The sequence below is a fragment of the Narcine bancroftii genome, chromosome 1 (assembly GCF_036971445.1).
Source record: "Narcine bancroftii isolate sNarBan1 chromosome 1, sNarBan1.hap1, whole genome shotgun sequence".
Classification (NCBI taxonomy): domain Eukaryota; kingdom Metazoa; phylum Chordata; class Chondrichthyes; order Torpediniformes; family Narcinidae; genus Narcine; species Narcine bancroftii.
The window spans coordinates 300446932-300468239 of NC_091469.1; the positions used below are offsets into that span (position 1 = coordinate 300446932).

Consider the following 21308-nt stretch of genomic DNA (forward strand, 5'->3'; position numbering starts at 1 on the left):
GACCGTTTTGAACTCTGTGTGCCCGATGGAGATGTTGGGGAGCTGGCTGATGGAGGACCTCAGTTTTCTTCAGGCTGACTTCCAGGCCAAACATTTTGGCAGTTTCCGCAAAACAGGACGTCAAGCGCTGAAGAGCTGGCTCTGAATGGGCAACTAAAGCGGCATCGTCTGCAAAGAGAAGTTCATGGACAAGTTGGTCTTGTGTCTTGGTGTGAGCTTGCAGGCGCCTCAGATTGAAGAGACTGCAATCTTCTTCAGCATGATGCTGAAACAAACAAGCTTGCCACGTATACAGGATATTTAATTGACCAACCGTTTAAAATCATTTATAAGCAAGGTGAGAACTACCAAGGTAGGAGCAGTGGGGTCACCTGGTGCAACACCCAACTCCCCCTCCCATGACTGAGTGTCTGAGTGTATGAGCGTAGAAGGTGTGTGTTCCTTGTGTGTCCAGAGTGGTGGTGGTGGCAGGGGCAGCGGGGACAGGAGCGCGGAGGTGGGGGGGGGCTCTGACCGGAGCATATTAGTAGGTTGGAAAAGTAGATGAGCATAGAGTTTTAGACTTGTAGGTATATTGATACATGTAAACTAGGCTTTTGAAAACTGGTTTTGTTGTTATAACTACGAGGATATTTTTACAAAAATAATATATTTCTGCTGCAACACTGAACAAAAATGTTATAGACAGTCATTTTAGAGTCACCTCCTCTGATGGAGTCACCCGGTACAGTCTGCACCCCAACACCCCCCCCTTACTGATGCTTGACACCATGGGTACGTATGTCCAGGATGTCTTTGAAATTTATTGTCGGAGAAGGAACAGAGAAAATTAGACCATGACATATCTACCTACCGTCTCTTCATGGGAGATTGATCTCCAGGTGCCAACATTTCACCTGAAGGTGAGCAACCAAGTACATAATGTTAAAAGCAGAGCAAGGCCACATAGCAACGAAAATAGAAGGGTAACAAAAACAAGGAACCCTTTGCCCTACAAGCCTCTGAATATTAGGTCAAATGAACTTTTCATGTCTAAAACTAACGGTGGGGGAGGAACGGGGTCCCAGCCCCGTCAATGTGTCAGTGCTACTCGGTGTAATCTGTGCAATTGTCAAACTGCTCCCACTTCTCTAATTCCGAGTAAACCTGTACACTGTGTGTATATACAGTGTACATTGAAACCCTGATTTAGTTCAATCCTGTTTTTTTTGTGATGACATTTTATGGACTTCAATGATTGCGTTAAATCAGGATTTCACCGTATAAGCAAATCATTACCAGGTCACCTGCTTGTTTGAACTTTTGTTACCAGTTAAAATGAAGGAATTGAACAATATTTCAGACGTTTCATGGTCTTAATTTTTCTTGCCTTTACTACTGGTCTCAATCATTTTCCCATCAAACACAGAGGTTTTGTTAAAAAAATTGAAACAATTCACGTCCCGCAAATAATCAATGGATGAGGCATTACATGTGGGAAGAGAAATGAAGTTAAAAATCCTGGTTAAAGGCCTCAGGTGAGCCACATGCAGAAATTTCTGAAAAGTGAACGCGTGATTTTTGACTATGCATGCCAAACTACCAAACTCAAATAAGATGGCATTCCTTCAAAAGAAGTGCAACTCCTCCCTTTCCTCACCAGAAAAAAAAACTTGACAATTCAGTATCAGAATTTATTGTCAGGAACAAGTCGTGAAACTTGGTATTTTGTGGCAGCAATCATAGTGTAAACATACATATTATAACCATCTTACAGTTTAAAATATAATAGTGTAAGTAAAGTAAGGCAGTGTCTATGGTTCATTGATTATTCAGGAATCTGGTGGCAGTGGGTAAGAAGCTGTCCTTGTGCCATTCTGTGGTCGTCTTTAGGTTCCTGTACCTTTTTCCCCAATGGTAGTGGAGTGAAGAGGGCATGACCTGGTGGTGGGGGTCTTTGAGGATAGAAGTCTGGTGCCTGTGATGTCGCAGGCTAAGTTAACAATCACAATTAAAAACTACATAAAATGTAAAGAAAGATGATTCTGAGAGTACCACATAAACGAGAACTAGCTTGTCACTTTCACACTCAGGAATGGTGACATAAGTATGGGATTACATTCCTGGATAGTACATAAAAAGACATATACTGCTTCTACTTTCCTTTAAATCAATGGAGGCATTGACTTTTTTTTTTAACTCTGGTTACTTCCCATTGGTTCTCTGCCATTTGCCTTGAGGTTTGTCGGACTCTGGCTTTACCTTACTCTTAATTTAGTCTATGTGTAGTCTGAGTCCAGCGTGTTCTTTGAATGAAGTGATAGGAGAAGGTATTCGGTTCAACAGTCAATTTATTACACAGCACAAGAATAAAACTTAACAGAGCTCTGGGTCACTCATTAGTTCATAGGTCACCTGCACAGTGAGCTACTCCCCAGACTGACCCCTATTGTCCAGTTGGTTCAGTTTATATAGGTCAACCTTATCATACAGAACAAAAGTTGGCTTCCTTTGCTAGATTTCATTATCATACAGAACAAAAGTTGTCTTCCTTTGCTAGATCTTTTTGCATAAGGGTTATCACAAGTCATCTCCTGTTTTGCAGATATCTGGGGTGTAGCACTCCCATCTTAATCCTCCAGGCCAGACTATCCTGTTGTGTTGATCAGAAATTAATTCATCCCCAGATATTTCTAATCACCATTCTGTTCTTGTCTGGCCAATTTCTGCTGTTCTCTTTAACACCTCCTCATGCCTTAATCTTCCTCCTAGACTGGTTTTCCATTCCCTTTTTTTTCTTGCAGGCCATTCTTTGTTCTGGTCTGGCCTGTGTCTCCTGTGCTACTCACCACCTCCTTCAATTTGAGCATTCCTCCTAAATCGTTTTATGCATTTCCTCTCCCTGTATTTGGGAGCAGACCATTTTGCTCAGCCAACTTTGCTCCATGCTGTGATTGCCACTTAATCACATTCCTCTTTTTCCCTGAACCAAGCAGTAAATATAAACTTATTAATTAATCATTTCTTTCATAATGTTTTAACCCCTAGATTCCAACAGGTTAAGCATCAATTGAAAAAGCATCAGGAAGACACTGAGACAAGAGAGTTTACCCAAGTTTACAGGTATCTAAGTTTACTTGGCTAATTTCAGATCTGGAGATTGGGATGCTGAGGATTTGGACTCTGTGACCGTGGGGGCTACGGGAGTGCTGGAGGTGAATCTGCGGACACTCGGAGACAGTGGGGGGCTCTCTTTTGCTTCTCTTTCTCTGACTGCAAGAGGCACTTTAGGCAATTTCTGCTGATGGTGAATCTGTACCTTATAGCAGGAAAAAGCCAATTCCATGTAATATTTCACTGGTTTTATTAAAGGAATCTTGAATCCTCTGTATCTTGTCTCTCCAGAAGAGAGGAATTTTTGCTTCATTACCATAATGTCACTTGATTGCATTCTCTGCTTCGGTCATTTGGATCTCCATAACATTAGTGGCTGTGGGTTTTCTTTTATTGTCTGTACACATCCTAAATTCTCCGCAGTTTCCAAAGCCACTTCCAAAGCAGGTTTCACAAGGTGCTGCAAGGGTCAACTCACCATCATCTCCATGGAGAGAGAGATTTTAACATGATTGCTTGCTGAGAAACATCACACCTAGTGATGGCAAACACATCTAGCAGATTGAATTGAAAGCAATCACTGGGACAAAGCCAAAAACCCCTGGTGTGAAATAAGCACTTCAACCACTGCATTATTTGAACCATTTCAATTCAATTTATAATGCAATGGAGGTGTCATTTTTATCAGAACTTCAATGACTTGGGCTACATTCTAATGATTGATTATTTTGAGAAGGATATTTCTTTTATAATTTCACTCATGTACCGAATCTGTTTGTCTACACATATGATTGCACTGCAGTCAATGCTCATTCCACTTTATCACAATGTGATGAACATTCAGCTCTCCTGTAAAATAAAAGGGTAATTTGGCTAAAAACTGTTCAAACCAATAATAGAACAGATAACAGAGAAACTGCCATTAGAACATAATGTACAGGGTTCCACATTGAATCTGGTTCATAGATCATAGCTACCATCTCTCATAGAAGGGAGCCAGTCTTTGTTAACATAATTGCCATGAAAATTACTCAATGCACATTTCCATTTACCTCAGAATCAAGAAAGAAAGGAATATGGGGCTAAGGGTGGCAGAGAAGAGAATGGGTCAGCATGAAAACAGACAGTTCTCGGAAAAGAATATTAGTCCCCATAACCAGGATACTCTTATGTGCGAGAACAGCCATCAGGAGAAAAGTTTAGTAGGAGGGACCTTGAGTAGCATCCCCAAGGAGTAAGAATCCCTGCAAAATGATACAAGAACCTTCACGTCATAACTTGACATCAAAAGATACCAACTATAAAAAATACCAAGACTCATGAATGACATTTCCTTTTAATCTCTGCATCTCCCTCTATATGATCAGTGGCAGATACCCTTCTTAACATTGGAGCTACCACATAACCATAAAGTGCAAGTCATTTCTGTTTTGTCCTTGCAGATTATGTTGGATGGATTGCACTTCCCTTCCCAAGAAAAAGTAGGCATAAAGCCCCAGATGACTCCGCTGAAATCCATGATTGGGATGCCTTCACTGCCAGATTGATATTGATACATAACATGATGGATCACCTACCAGCTATAGGAGCTATCTCCATGGTCTAGCAAAGCCAGAGTGCCTCGAGTGCCTGGCATTCTTGAGATCATAGGCACCTCTTTGCTGGAGATCACTGACAATCATACAGCAGCTGATGGTTAAGGTAACAACTCCTACAAGTGGGCCACCCAAAATCTTCCTGCTTCTTTGTAGTTTCACACTAATCCAGCTCGTCTCTGCCACGAGGGAGCAGTTTGAATCTATAAAGGACAGTGATTTACCATCATGGACCTATTTCATGAGCTCATTGCTAGAGAGATGTCATGTATTAATAGGGATTTTATCACGGATAACATATGTGACTCTTTAGCTGCTAATCAAAGATAAGACACATGACATGACAGAAATGTTTTCCTGCTTAAGCAGAAAGATGCCACAATTAAGCAGAACATTCTCATCACGGCCTCTCAGACAATGCACTTACCAATTATAGCATAACTAGGGATCCACACTGATATTTCAATTGATGGGCATCCAGACAGATCCTTCAATTGGCTCTGGACAATAGTCCAAGACTCACCACCAAGAGAAAGAGCTTTGCATGGATCATCAACTACATCTGTGAGAACTCAAAGTGAAAAGGAGCCACCTTCCAGTAGCCAGACTGTAGACACAGTCAACACTGAGACAAAGCAGCAGGCATCAAAGCCCACAGAATAAGAGAAAAGGTACTAAGTTATTAATGTTCAGACCCAACAATTTTTTAAAAAACATTTGCAATATTTGTTGTGATTTTTTTTTTTTAAACACGCAAGCACTGTTGAAATGCAACTTTGCTAAGCTCATAGCCCTCTGGGGTGTGGTAGGTCACACTGGAGTGGCAACCTCTGGAATTGCCAGAGACTGTGCTGTCTATCATCTGGAAAAGCTGCCTATGAAGAGTTTCCAGCAGAGACACTGCTAAATCATAAACTCCAGAAGCATCTCAGCAGCATACACTGAAGGAAACACTTTTTGTTCATTGTAACTCTGTGAATGTTCGATGGTGTTGAGCAGGCAACAACTATTCTGAGCTGCCCAGTCTGGTTTCCTGGGGCCATTGAATGTTCTTTTGAATAAAGAAAAGTAACAAAGCAGGTCAATGTGCTTTCAGTAGAACTGTAGCTTTTCCACAAAACTGTGGTTGTACCTTCAGGGCCCAATTTAGGTTGAAAGTGCTGCACAAATAGTTATATCATGAGATATTTACAATTACCCTGTCGAGTTTCAAGTGGACAACATTTCATTTCAAAATAATTACTAGAACCACCTACTCTACATTAATTTTTAAAGGATTTGCATATGAAAAATAGGCTCGAACCAATCCAGTTTTGAGCCTGCTGTGTTCTGAGACCATTTGTTTTAATTAAATAATACTACCATCTACACTGTTCTCAAAATGCGTGAATAATTCAAAAGCCTCTCGATGGACCCACTAAGGACCATAAAATTACCTCGTTCATTTAAATTTAATTCCTTGGGTAGGCAAGAAATTAATAACTGTCAAAAGATTTATCAGCAGAACTTGGAATTGGGTCATCTTAAATATTTTATTATTTATCACCATGTTAGAACTACCTTGAATTAAAATGTGCCTTCCAATCTGTTAAGGGGGTTCCAGTGTAAGACTGCATAGCTGTAGGTTGAAATGCACCAATGCTCATTCGTGTTTGACATGTTTCAGAAATTGTTATACTGTACTTCCATAGAAAATTACTATTCATTAATCAAATCTTTAAGAGGCATGTGTGGATAGCTCAAAAATTATGCCAGAATAGCGCAATTAAAGCACAATAAAATATACAAATAAACCATTGGGGTTATTTATCTATAACAATGAAGTGTAAATTCTTGATCATGCTTGTTGACTAAAATCTCTATTCTAAACAATTTAACACAGAATTAATTCCAAGAGCACTTGTGGTGTGCAATAATATGGCAAATTTGAAATTCCAATCTTCTTGCCACTGTTGTACAAGATTGAGCCTTAAAGTTAATAGCAGGAGCCTTACAAACAGGTTGAAAGCAAACTGAAGTAGGAACTCAACTGCCTTGTTTTAATTAAAAATACTGGACCTTTTCTGACCTGCGTTTGCTGAAGTAAAAAGCCTCACTTTAGAAAAGGTGCAGTGCAGAGCTCTGACTTGGTGGGTTTCTGTCCCCTATCCTTTAAAGTCTGAAATGTAGAGCAAACTACAATCTTCTTTTATAGACCAAATGACTTCTGGTTATGTTTATAATCAGTGATGATTTAGGCCAATGGAAGGTGGATGAACATTATCGGATGCAACATTTCCCTTCCACTCTTGTTTTCCAATTATCCACACAAATGTATGAAGAATAGAGCAGCGTCTCCCAAACTGGGTTCCGAAGAAGATATGAGTTGTAATAACCGTTTCTATTTTAATTTAAATTTAATTTACTTTTTAGCTATGTTTCTAAACAGGTGCCTCGACACTAACAAAACAAAATCGCATCTTGAGGCCTGATGTCAGTAGTGCAGATGTTTGCACAGTCATCAGGCCTCAAGATGCAATTTTCAACCAATGATACTCGGATTTCTTTTGGCACAAGGTCCTGGGTTACAGAGGCCTGCTGGTGGTTATGGAATTCCTTACTCCAAAAGACAACCGTACATTTATAATTAGAGAAAATTTGAGAAGAAACTTGGGACAATTTAACAAAGTACATCATGTTTAATGTTCAGTTCTCTTGGCCAGTGTATTGGTCTACCAGAAATTACAGGATTTCCTGCCAAGGATGCTAGCTCAAGCAGGTCACTGAAGTATCACTAACCACAAGTCACATACTTTACCAATGTTCATTTAGGAAATGTTGTGCTGAAGGCAAGGCTTTGATATAAATGAAATTATTTGACTTTTCACCCAGCAAACATTTGTTGAGGTAAAAACATAATGCTGTAGAAACTCAGCAGGTCAAATGATGTACTTTATATTGCAAAGATAAAGCAACATAACCAATGTTTTGGGCTTGAACCCTTCATCAAGGTATGGGAAAAATGTAGACAGATGCCCAAACAAAATAGTTGGGGGGAGGAGCAGGCAATAGGTGAACAAAGGAGGGATGGCAAACAGGGGGGAGGGGATATGGTTCTATGAATGGAGAGGCAAGGGATGAAGAAGACAGAGAGATAGGAACAAGAGAGAGTACGGGGAGCAAGCAGAAACTGGACAAGTCAATGTTAATGCTATGCAGTTGGACAAGCCCCAGACAGAATATTAGGTGCTGCTTTTCCAACTTATGGGTGGCTTTGGTTTGGCAGTGCCTGCAGCCATGGACAGCCATGTCAGTGTGAGTGTGGGGCACATAATTGAAATGGTTGGCCACTGGGAGATCCTGGACCTTGATGCGGACAAAGCAAAGGTGCTCTCCCAGTCTGCATCCTGCCTCTCTGATATAGAGAAAGCCACAACAGGAGCACCAGATTCAGTAGATTAACAAGTGAAGTTTTGCTTCACTGATAGGTAGAGTAATGGTCCGAAAATCTGGATGCCAGAAATCCAAACCGTCCGAGAATCCAGACTTCTCGAAAACTCTCTCCTTAAATCCAGACCACCTAAGAGTCTGGACTTCTCAAAAACTCTCGGCTTTTGTAGGCATGAATGAAGGTGTGCACGCATAAACACCACAGATGCACAGTGGCAACAAGCACCCACGTGGAAGACACAGAAATGAAAGAAAAAAGGTCTAATTTTTCTAAAAATAGATTGTTCCCTTGGCACCACAAGAAATATAAGCATGACCAGTTCCTGCTCAGGAACACCATAGATCGCTCGGCCCAGCACCTACGGAAATACCAGCTCAGAAGGAATGCACAACATGAAAGAAAGTTGCCCTGTAATTCTTCATTTTCTGAGCCCAAGGAAATTATTTATGTATTTTTCCAGTACATGCTGATAGGAGCAGATAGTCACAGAGTTGTACAGTACAGACACTTCAGCCAGCATAATAATGTCAACATCATGCCTATCTACACTAATCCCACCTGTCACTTGTCTGCTTTAATTCCACACCCTCCCTGCATTTTGCCAATTCAAGTACTTGTTCAAATGCCTCTTAAATATTACCTCTCTTCTTTCCTCTAACACCTCCTCTGGCAGATCATTCCAGGTACCCACTGCTCTTGGAGTGAAAACATTTACTTCTCAGAGTGCCTTAAGGCCCCTCCATCTCACCTGAAACAGATGCCCTCTACTTTTAGGCCGCTCTACCATGGGAAACAGACACTGGCTTTCTGACATGCTCCTAAACGTATCCATGCCTCCTATAATTTTATATGCATCTGCCTTGTCACGTCTCAGAACAGGACAATCTGCTGTTTTAACTATTATGGAAACTGGGAAAGGAAAATAGAAATAATGTTCTTTTTTCACAAAATTTACTGCCTTTAGTTTCAATAAACCGATTATTGATCCAGTGTAATTAGTTTGACAGTTTTCATGGGGTCACAACAGGAACACTACATCATTTCTTTTGAGAGTTTCACGGGCTGAATTAAGCTATCGCCATTCACTGAGTTAACCAATATCATGTCCGTCAATATAAATATCTTCAATTTAGGCAGATGGACACTATAAACAGCAGGATGACCATGACAGGTTTCCAATGTTCCTCAAATAAGATTGGTTAGAATATACGTAAGAAAAAGAATTCAAGACAAGTTAATTTAAGTCAAGTTTATTGTCATCTGATTGTACAAGCACAACCAGCCAAAACAGTGCTCTCTAGTCCTCAGTGCAAATCACACAGACATAACACACATACAGACAAACAATACGTATGCAGGGCAAGTATTCATCTATACAATAAATAGATATTGTTTCAAGAATATGAATTATATTGTATGTGAGAGTCGTATGAGAGAATATGAATTGCAGCTTAGTGCACCAATGCTTTTCAAAAACATTTTTCAAAGGTGAAACTACATTGAATAAATTGCTTATTCCCTTTGAGGGAACTATCTTATCAAGTGTACAAAAACATTTAAGTATTTGCAGCTTTGTTGTACCCATAGTATCATTACATGACATGACATTCCACTTGAGAAGTCATTTCCTCTTAGAGTCAACGTACCCAGACACTTAGATTCCATGTTGATTTGATTAACAGTATGTCATGCATTTGACGAGGAGAAATGTTTTTTAATGCTTTGTTTATTAAGACATGGACAATCAGACAGTGATAGCAGCACAATGCAAGAAAATCTTTAACATGGAAATTGATAAATATTTAGAAAATGCTTTTATCGAACGTTATTTAAAAGTAATCCTTGGATATCTCATTTGAAAGATGAGGGTAATTAGTCTGTAAAATCCCAGCTCTCCATAATAAATGTTATTTTACCAGGCTTTGATATCACACTGAAATGTTGGAGGTACTGGTCTTTCCAGCATCTGAAGGAGACAAAAATATATTGCCGTCGTTTCGGGCCTGAGCCCTTCTTCTTCATTGTAACCACTACAACCTACTGTGCCCCATTGCTTCCGATTCTGAAGCAATCTAACAAAAAGATGCCTGGAAGGAGAATGACAATCAATTTTCATTAGCGACCAAGTTACTTACTGCAGCCATCTTCATCACTGTGATCTCCACAGTCATTGTCTCCATCACACTGCCACTGAGCTGGAATACAGGTGCATTCGCCAAATGCACTCACTGCACAGGTGAAATGATTTCTGCCACACAAGCACTCTGTACTTCCTGATCCTGTTGCACCTACATGGAAACAAAAATAACACGTGAATCCCACTGAAGAATCTCACAATCGAATTCAAAATGAGAGTGAGTACCAAAAGCAGTCATTGTTTTGGGATGAACTTATAACCATGTTGTTTAGTACCGGTTTTGACACAAATTCCAAAACAAGCCGATGGATATTAAGAAATTATTTCCATCCTGCAAGTTCTATAAGCTTTTAGAATTATCTGCTTTTTTAAAAAAAAAGCACTCCATTTTCAATGCCTACGTGGTTAAGAATTAGATAAAAATACAACCTCGACCAAGTAAAATGCAGCAGTTTTTACTGCAATAATCTGAAGCAAGATTCAAAGCCATAATGCAAAAATCGGAGCCCAAAACATTGATTATGTATCTATCTTTGCAATATAAAGTACACTCTTAGACCTGCTGAATTTCTTTAGCATTGTGTTCTTACTTCAATAATGGTGTCTGCAGACATTCGTGTTTACCTTTGAAGCAATAAAGTTCCCGGATTGTTCATGAGAATAGTATGAATATTAATATTATAGCTTTAATACAATCCATTCTCTTCAGAGAAGGTAAAAATAGACTGGAACTAAAGCAAAAAAAATTTTGGTTTGAGCACCTGCCTACATTTTGCTCGCACCTTGAAGAAGGGGTCAAGCCCGAAACATTGGTTATGCTTTTTTATTATATAAAGTACACTGCTTTACCTTCTGAGTTTCTCCAACACTGTTTTTTAAAAAAAACTGATGTCAGCCTATCCATCAATTTATTTTGACAGATTTGTGGAAGTTAGAAGTTTCAAATGCTTTGCTGATTAAGAATAAAACAGCTTTTGAAGAACTTAGTCTTCTGAAATTGCAAAAAAACCCAAATATTTTAATGGCATTTTAATTACATTGCCAGTAGCGCAGCTTTAAATTGTTAAACAGCTCTGACAACTTGAAATCTATTGCATACAGTAAATTCCACAAACTGAATAAAATAGCAATCTACATTCACTGCCATATCACACTTTAACTTGCTTCAGGATACAATTGATATAGCATATAAACAAGGAAAAATGTGTACATACATTAAAAAAATGATTGCCACATAGTTTATTAGATTCCCATAGTATTATTGGTTTGTACAAATCTTTTTCTATTTGTTATGAATATTTGGAAGACTTTGTGTGATATTATCGTAGATTCTACAGAACCTGACCATTACCTATAGTCTGAACTGTAAATTATTCAAAGTCTGCATTGGGGCTACAGCCTCATCTTAAGCAGACAAAAAATGTTGAACATAAAATTAATTCTTCCCTATTTTTGCTTGAATTTAATAGCATTTATATTTCAAGCATGGCCAAATAATGCAGATAGTTTTCATGTGTGCAGCAGGGATCTTCACCTATGAAGCAAACGTGACATGAATTTCTGCAATAATGACCGGTAATTATTTTGATTTGGCTTCTCTTTCGGACTGGTTTCTAGCAGGAAATGAAATCCACATATTTAATTTTGATGACAATCTAATATAAACTAATTGCAGTCTCATGACAGGCAGTCACTTCTTTTAAAGAAATGACAAATATTTATTTGTCTTCCACTTATGCAGTACACATGTTCCATTGTACTTTGGACATTACTGATTACTTAGCAAAAATAAACATTAAGTCAGACTTGAAAATTTGTCCTACATTGCACCAGCTCATTTTAATTTAGAAGTTGGTGAAGAAAGCTAAATATGACTCTTTACTGTGTTAAACATGTTCACAAATGACCACAGTCAGGATAAATTCTTTACAACTCAGTTTACAGAGTTCTTATCAGTGATATAATGAAGACTGCAATGAGTGTTTTTAAACAAGATACTGAGGCAAAATTTATTTCACCTGAAAAAAAAACTGCACTTCATCTCACTGGTTAATTTATTACATGACTGACACATGCCATCGTTTATAACACAATTTGTATCATTTTGCAGCTCCCATTATTCCATTTCTTATCTGTACAATTCAGTTAAACCATTTACGTTAGACCCGTGTTATAATTGCTTCAACCAACAAATCTCTCAAGTTATCTATTTCAATTGAAAACATTATTAATTTCAAACATCACTCAAACAAACATTAAAATGAAGGACGTAAAAACACAACACTGGAGAAACTCAGCAAGCAGGTCAAACAGCATACTTTATATCATTATATATATATATATATATATATATATATATATATGCACACACACATATACACACACACACACACAAAAATTATATCTATTTATTTATTTATTTTGTATTTATTTATATATGTGTGACCAATGTTTCGAGCTTGAGCCCTTCATCAAGGTATGAACAAGGAGTAAATAGGTATCTGAATAAAATGGTGGGGGTGGGGCAGTGGGGAAGGGGCATGGGGTGGTCTCTTGAGCCACTCAAATTATAAATCTAATTCTCAGAAGACATCTCCTCTTCCCCTCACTTAATTCTGACTCACTCTGCAGTCTATGCCTCGGTGTCACATTTCCTCAGTGATGATCATTCTGGAATAGGTATAAATTATATCATAGTTCCCTTGCAATAACAGTACCATATAATTATTTAGCAGATGCATGACATAACATGCCCTCGCTGAAGCAAACAGTTCTATAATTCGACCAGCTTCATCGTTGGCTGGTTTCCAGTTCTCTAAGATCTAATCGATGTGATGCAAATGACAAACATATTATGCTTCAAAATCTTAGGATACCAGAGGCATAGGGAGGCTGCAATTCAGCCCATTGTGTCTATGACCACACCTTTCTGGCAAAGCAACTGACTAGTTCCAACAATCAATCATTCCTCCAAATCCTTGCAATTATTTCCCCTCACCGTACATCTCTAACCAGCGTTTTCCTGATGCAAATCAGTGGTGCGTAATACTTTTCGGCATTTCGTTTGCAATTCTCTTCCCCCTTGTTCAACAGCTGTGACTGCAGGTCACAAGGTGAACCATCTCCACTGTCCCTGCCCTTTGTGCTCATTTCTATCAGATCACCTTCAAAGAAAACAGCCCTCAACTTCAGCTGTCTGTCCTTACCACTACAGTCCCGCATCCCAGGCACCACCCTTCATTTACCTTTTTCTGTTTCTTCTTTAAAAACCTTCACATTTGTCACATGAGGCAAACAACAGTGTCCAACCAAGTCCATAAAGTTGCAGCAAGACTTCCTTGATCTATACTCTGTGCCAGTCCAGATGAAACACAAGATTGTACATTCTTTACTGAATATTTTCTCAACCTGCTCTGCCACTTGCACACAAAATCCTGGTCCTGCTGGTCTCTACACCGTTATGAGCAATATCCTTCATTTTATATTACTTTTCTTCATTCATCCCACCAAAATGCATTGAATTTCATCTATTCATTCTACCTCCCTATTTATATTTCATCGTAATTTATCTCTATCCTTTTGGCAGCTCATCATATTTCCAATTGTTTTGTCATTTACAAATTTACATATTATGGCTTGCAATTCCGAGGCTAAGTTATTAATATAGATTTTTTTTTTAAAAGTCATTGCCTGGCACTAATCCCTGGCAAATGCCAATATTCACTTCCCCCAGTCTGAGAAATAATAATTTACCTCAACCCTCTCCTGTCTGCTATGTGGCACCTAATGTAAAGTCTTGTACAGTTACCTAACCTTTCATCGGGGATTGTTCAGAATCTTCCAGATTTCAGACTCATTTTGATTAAAGCAAAGGCCTCTCTCCTCAGAGCTGGTGGCCAAATGGGGCAGAAGGCTGGGATGGGGACATTAATACCCCCAAGTGTAAAGCCCTCCTCACCTTCGAGAGCATATACAGGGAACACTGCTGTCAGAGAGCAGCAGCGATCATCAAGGATCCACACCACCCAACACACACTGTTCTCGCTGCTACCATCAGGAGAGGCGCATGGGCGCCACAGTGCTCGCACCACCAGGTTCAAGAACAGCTGCTACCCCTCCATCATCAGACTCCTCAACAACAAACTGATTTAAGGACTCTTACACTTTGATTTTTTTTTCATTCTCACTGTATTGTAGTACATTTGTTTACATTTCTTTATGCTTGCATTTCTTGATTTGTTTACATTTGTGCATTGGGTAGTTTTTTTTGCATTAGCACTAACTGCCTTGCTCACAGAAAAAAAAAGAATCTCAGGGTTGTACATGATGTCATGTATGTATTGTGACAATACATCTGGAATCTATGCATTCAGATACTATAACCCTAAGCTCCAGAAGTCACAGCTTAAACTTATCTGCCTCTTCACTTTTCACTTCTCATTTAAAATTCCCCATGTGGCTTAATGACAAGTGTTAATTTCACAAGGGTGGCACTGCAGTTCCAGTGACCTCTCCCACAAACAGCATAAAATTTGCACTTTTCCCTGTGATTACGTGATCTTCCCCTGGTATCTTTACCTTCATTCCACATGTTGCTTGTTAGATTAATTTACCACTCCTGCACTGATGTTTTGGCTGGTGGGCAAATCATGTGGCTTTAATGGGCGTGTGTGAGGTACAAGGAAGTTAGTTGGTCAATAAGTTTCCTCTGAGCACTGACATACTCTCAATGGGCCAAACAGTCAAATGAAAAACTGAAGTAATAAAAATAAAAACATTCCACTCATCTACCTTGAGAACTTCTACTAAATTAAGGCAACGTATAAATGCAAGTTGTCATCAGAATGGTAATTCCTTTCAGAGGGAATAGAAACATTGTGCTTTTTAACTAGCCATGCCACAAAAGAATTGCTTCCATTTATACAGCATCATATTAAATCCCCAGGGCATTCCAAATAATATGAAGTTTAGTCATTATTAAAATAAAATGATATTCAGCACGAGAAAAAAAAATGAATGGTTCCTTTATTGTAAGTAATGCATGAAAGGGGTTTATGGGGCAGAAAGCATTTCTTCATTAAGTTTTATGAACTGAAATATTGAAATTTTGTGACATCAATTAGACTGTAAAATAGAAAAATGAAAATATAAAAAAGAAGAAATTTGTGTGTGCTATGAAGTTATTTCAATTGTCACAAATTCTTGAACCTTTAGAAAATCAATTCCGCGACTTCATTTTGGAAAGGATGTCATGCCAACATTTGCTCAAAGCAAAGAAACCATTTCATAGCCAGGCATTAATAACTTGAGAAACTACGTGGTTTTCCATTACCAGCAACAACTATTTCGGAACTTAAGCTGGAAATTGTTAAGGAATAATTTTTCCATGAATAAAATTAAATCAGAGCCACTACTTAATATTAAACATTAAAACATAAAAATGTAAAGGATTAATCATATTTATTTTCTGTTTTACAGTCAGTCTCAGTTGCATATTCCAAATGTTAGCAGCTCCAAGTCTTAAGTAGCCCACACATTACAGCTTAGGTGATTGCCATTCAATTCATAGCTTTATTGCAAGCTCACTTGATGTCTACAGCCATTCTTGTGCAACAGTTTCTAAATATCTCAAATGATTTACATGGCAACTATCCCCTTAGATCTAATTTTGCAACTCCTCAACTCATTTCCCTCAGTAATTCTTCTGTCTCACCTCTACACATAAGATGTGGGCTAAATATTAATGGGTGCATTAAGGAGATGATTTTGGAGTTTACATTTCAGGTTTGCGGGTTGGTTTTAGATTAAAGTGCTAGAGCTCAATCTTTTTCAATACAACAACAACAACAAAATTCAGACATTTGAAGTAGCCTCAAGATTCAGGGTAATAACTTTAGGACAGAGATGAGGAGGAACTGCTTTTCCCAGAGGGTGGTGAATCTGTGGAATTCACTGCCCATTGTCAGTACATTTAAGATAAGGTTGGATATTTAACATTTAACAAATTAACACTGAATGGCAGAGCAGGATCAATGGGCCAGATGGCCTACTCCTGCTCCTTGTTCTTATGTTCATGTTTGAGTTAATCCAACACAAGCAGCAAAACAAGCTTCACCACCTTATTCTGTTACCAAAATTACATACACATGAAGGAGGGTGCAAGAAAATGCATCCTAGGGTATCTGGAAGAAGCCTCAGCCTGGTTATCAGTGATGCTGCTGGTAAGGGCTGATTTTCGCTAAAACTATTCCAAATAATAACAATCGGCCACTCCCCTTTATTACATTGCAGTCATGAACAATGGCTTTATGGGATAGTACATGACACCTATTGATTCAAATACTGAAAATTTATTTGAGAAATGTTAACATGTAGCATACATTTTATTATCAATGCAATGTAATTTTTTAATGATCTGTACAGCATATTTCCTGAAATTAAATACAAGTTACCTGTTCTTATGGAAATCTCATTGCTGCCTTGGTGATCACAATTGTATCAAAACTCAAGAACACCCACTATTCACTTTACACAAAAAACTTCCCCGTCCCACATCCGCACCAATCCTTGGCATGAAATCTTCCAAACCGGAAATATTCACTACAAATATTCCCTCCTCCTCCAACCAAGTGAAGAACCTACTCAAAGTATGTAATCACTCACAAATGGGTCTCTCTCTTGTCATCACAAAATGACAAACAATGTAATTTTAGATTTCCAATACCCAACAGGTAATTAGTGCAAACATGAAAAATTCTGAAGCATAGAATCCTGTAAAGATCAGGTCATGAGGTAAACTTGGAGGTATATGTTATTTGGCAGTGAATAATAAATTAATTTTGCAACAGTCAAATCCTGTATCAAAATCTAACAGAAGCCACAGCCATTGAAAAATGGAATAATGTGGCAGATGGATTTTTTGCTTCCCTGTATCATGATTATCTTTATGCAATCCATTGAGTAAAATATTGTTTTGATTAAGGATGATGGGAATGCATGGTTAAGAGTTCTTTCCCTAGATAAAGGCATGAAACATCTGTGGAACTTTGCAATTACAAATTCTTAATGGTCTGCTCAGCAGGAAATGAACCTACTGCAAAAATTCTGACAATTTTTACGACATTGCATCACATGTTCATATTTTACTTAGCGAATAAAAGTGAGAACCAAAATATAACATGGCTACAAACAATCAAGAAAAACAGAAAATGTGAAATATTACCCAAATATGTTTCACCAGGAACAACCAACCTCCACTAAATATCAACAACTCAGTTATGGAGAGTAGAGAGCACCAAATTTGTTGGAGTTCACTTAACTAGTGATCTATCGTGGAGACACAACATCTCCTCATTTGTTCAGAAGGAGCAACACCGAATGCACTTCCTGAGAAGACTGAAGGGGCATGGCTACCGTTCACCATTACGTCAAGCTTCTAGGAATCATATGATGAAGTAGTGGCCAGTAGGAGAATACTGGCTCTCTCCAGAAAAGAAGGAAAAAAGTGAAGAAAAAGCAAAGCCCCAGACACACAAATCACAGCAATAAAAGATAAAGGTGTGGAGAAAATGTCACCCAAGAAAGAAAAGCCAAAAACGGGAAGAAAAGAAGAAAGAAAGACGCTGGAAGAGAAAGGTGAAGGTCTTACCTGCACGAAAAAGCAAGGACCCGACGTGGCTCACGGAGCCAAACAGGGGTGCGCAACTGTGCATGACAAAGACAAAACCAATGGGAGGGGGGATCAGCTGTGGAGTAAAACTCCAAAGCACGAACAGCTGAGAGAGGCCTGATGGCAGGGCCACCAGCTGGAAGATAAAGAAAGCAACGGGAACAGGAGGGGTGAGAAAGAAAAAAACGAAGCAAGAGACACAACAGATAACCAGCCCAGAAGAAGAGGACCAACATCAAGAAACCATGGAAAAAAAAATACCCAACAAACTGAGACAAGCAGCTCAACAAGAAAGTCAGAAGAGACACAGATATAAGGAAGAGAAATACAAGACACGAACCCAAGAGCAGACACAGAAGAAGAAGAACACCAAGCTCTGCACAGAGGAATAGGAGGCAAAATAAATGGACAATACATAGATTTTTAAAAATTTTCAAGAACAAATGAAAATATTAAAAGAATGGTTGACACTAGAATTTAATGAAATGGAAAGAAAAATGAAAAGTACAGAAGAAAAAGTAAGTAGAATAGAGCTGGTCATAACAGATGTAGGGAAAGGATTAGAAAATGTGGAAGAACTTGTAATGGCGGTAGAAATGGAAGTGAATGATTTAAAAAGAATTGGAAGAAAGTGACAAAAAAGTTAAAGAAACACAGGAGTTGTTAGCTCAGAAGATGGATATAATGGAAAACTATAGTAGGAGAAACAATATAAAGATAGTGGGCCTTAAGGAAGATGAAGAAGGCAAAGATATTAAAGAAATAATAAAAGAATGGATCCCAAAAGTCCTGGGAATGCCAGAAATGCAGGACGGAATGGAAATAGAAAGGGCACACAGAACATTAGCTCCGAAACCACAGTCACAACAAAATCCAAGAACCATTTTAGTAAAATTTCTGAGATACATGACAAGAGAAAATATATTGGAGAAGGCAATGAATAAAATTAGAGAAGACAAAAAAACCACTGGAATACAAAAGGTGGAAAAAAAATTTCTACCCAGACACAAGTTTTGAGCACCTAAAGAGGAAGGAGTTTAACGCAGCAAAATTGATCCTATGGAAGAAAGGCTATAAATTTATGTTAAGATATCCAGCGGTGCTTAAAATTGTTATCCCAAGGCAGCAAAACAGACTGTTCTCGGATCCGGAAAGCAGGGGAATTTGCAGAACGCCTGCAAGGCAGAAAGAGAGATGAAGAGATGTAACAAGAACAAAGACAAACTACATATAAAGATGTAAAAATAATGTATAAGAACTAAAGGAGGGAAGAAAATGGAAGTAAGGGAGAAGGGGGAAAAAACAGAGGGGGTTTTTAAATAAATAAATAGATGTAAGTAAAAAGAAAGAAGAAAAGAAAGAGAGCTTTGTTGTAATGTGAAGATAAAAGTCTTTTCTGGAGGGGTTGGGTGGGAGATAATAACAGTCACTGCAAAATCAGTTGACACTTGCGAACGGGTTCGCAGTCGGAATGGGGTGGGGAGTTGTGGTTGCCCGGCAATGGACAAGGGGTGACCTGGGGGGGGGGGGGGGGGAGAGAACACTTGGGGTTAAGGGAATTTTAGATGTGGGAATGGTTGAAATATTTTATCTTTTAGAAGTGTTGTCATACAGTGCGTTCAAAAAAAAACTGAGAAATGGAAATGGGGAAAAGGTGGAGGCGAGGAAGCGGAAATGAGATGTAAACAAAGTATGTGATGGCCATATTGAACTATATGACTATAAATATTAACGGAATACATAACCAAATCAAAAGGAAAAGGCTATTAGATATACTGAAAAAAGAAAAATGATATAGCATTCAAGCAGGAAATGCATCTAACTGAAGTGGAACACAAAAAATTAAAGAGAGACTGGGTAGGACACGTAACGGCAGCATCATATAACTCAAAAGCCAGAGGAGTAGCTATATTAATCAATAAAAATATACGCAGGGGAATATATTGATAGGAATGTTCCATCTCAGTTCCAGCAGCCCTGGTTTAATCCTGAGCTCTCAAGCTGTCTGCGTGGAGTTGCATGTTTTCCTTGTGACAGAACAAGCTTCCCTCATGTGCTCCAGTTTCAGAATCATAATTTTTTGTCATAAACATGTCTCAAAATTTGCTTTGTGGCATCATATCACAAACATTTAAAATAAATAAAAATAGTGCAAGAATAAAGACAATGTAAGGTGGTGTATGTGGTTCATGGCAGAGGGGAAGAAGCTGCCTGTGTCGCTGAGGGCTCATCTTCAAGCTCTGATACCTTTTTCCTGATGGTGACACAATAAAGAGGGCATGGCATGGGTAGTGGGGGTCCTTGAGAATAGAGGCTTCTTTGTTAAGACCCTGCCTCTTATAGATGTTGTCGACACGTTAAGACTGGAGCCCGTATTGCCGCAGGCACCTCCATACTAGGCAGTGATGCAACCATCCAGAATGTTCTCCACTGTACTCCTGTAGAAGTTCTCAGAAATCTTTGGTGACATACCAAATCTCCTCAAACTCCTCACAATGTATAGCTGCTGGTGAGTCTTCTTTGTAATTGCCATCGACATGGAGGGTCCAGGATAATTCCTCGGAAATATTGACACCCAGGAATTTGAAATTCGATGAGGACTGTTTCATTTTCTTCTAATTTTCTCCTGAAGTCCCCAATCACCTCCTTCATTGTGCTAACATTGAGAGCAAGGTTGTTGCTGTGACACCACTCAACTTGCTGATCTATTTCTCCTGTACGCTTCCTCATTACTGTCTGTGCTTCTGCCGACAAACATGGCATCATTGCCAAATTTGTAGATCACATTTGAATTGTGCTTAGCCACACAGTCACGGGTGTAGAGTGAGTTGAGCAATTTCCTCTCATATCGTAAAAGATGAGTGAGTTGGGAGGTTGATTGGTCACTGTCAATGGCAGTAGAGTCTGGGGGATTTGATGGGAGGGTGGAGAAAACAGCATGCGATTTGTGTAAATAGGTGCTTGATGGTTGGCACAAGACTGTGTGGGTCAAGTTTCCATGCTGTATAATTTTACAATGTCATCAAACAAACCCCACTAAAAGCTTCTAAAAATTATTAGCATTATAAACACTAGCCAGTGAAAGGGTTTCTGAACTTTGCAGGTGAAAATTTCTAAAAGGAGTGAAGAAGAAAGTCACCCAAGAAAGAAAAGCCAAAAACAGGAAGAAAAGAAGAAAGAAAGACGCTGGAAGAGAAAGGTGAAGGTCTTACCTGCACGAAAAAGCAATGACCCGACGATTACACACTAACAAAAGTCTGTGTTGTATTAAAACTGTATTTTTAGCTTCCAGCTAGCAATGGAACTAAATGAACCCAACAGGAATACTGAGGGGACTTGGCTGGAACACAGTAATGTCAATTGGATATTACAGGAATAATCATT

At 38.7% G+C, this 21308-nt stretch overlaps 1 protein-coding gene across 6 annotated transcripts in view; it reads right to left on the minus strand.

Moving 5' to 3' along the window:
• Window positions 1-21308, minus strand: part of lrp4 (low density lipoprotein receptor-related protein 4) — a 426474-nt gene that overhangs the window by 230871 nt on the left and 174295 nt on the right. For all 6 annotated transcript variants that reach the window (XM_069905480.1, XM_069905469.1, XM_069905494.1 and 3 more), the window contains exon 2: window positions 10254-10406. In XM_069905480.1, the coding sequence (XP_069761581.1) occupies window positions 10254-10406 (153 nt within the window). The remainder of the gene's footprint in view (window positions 1-10253; window positions 10407-21308) is intronic.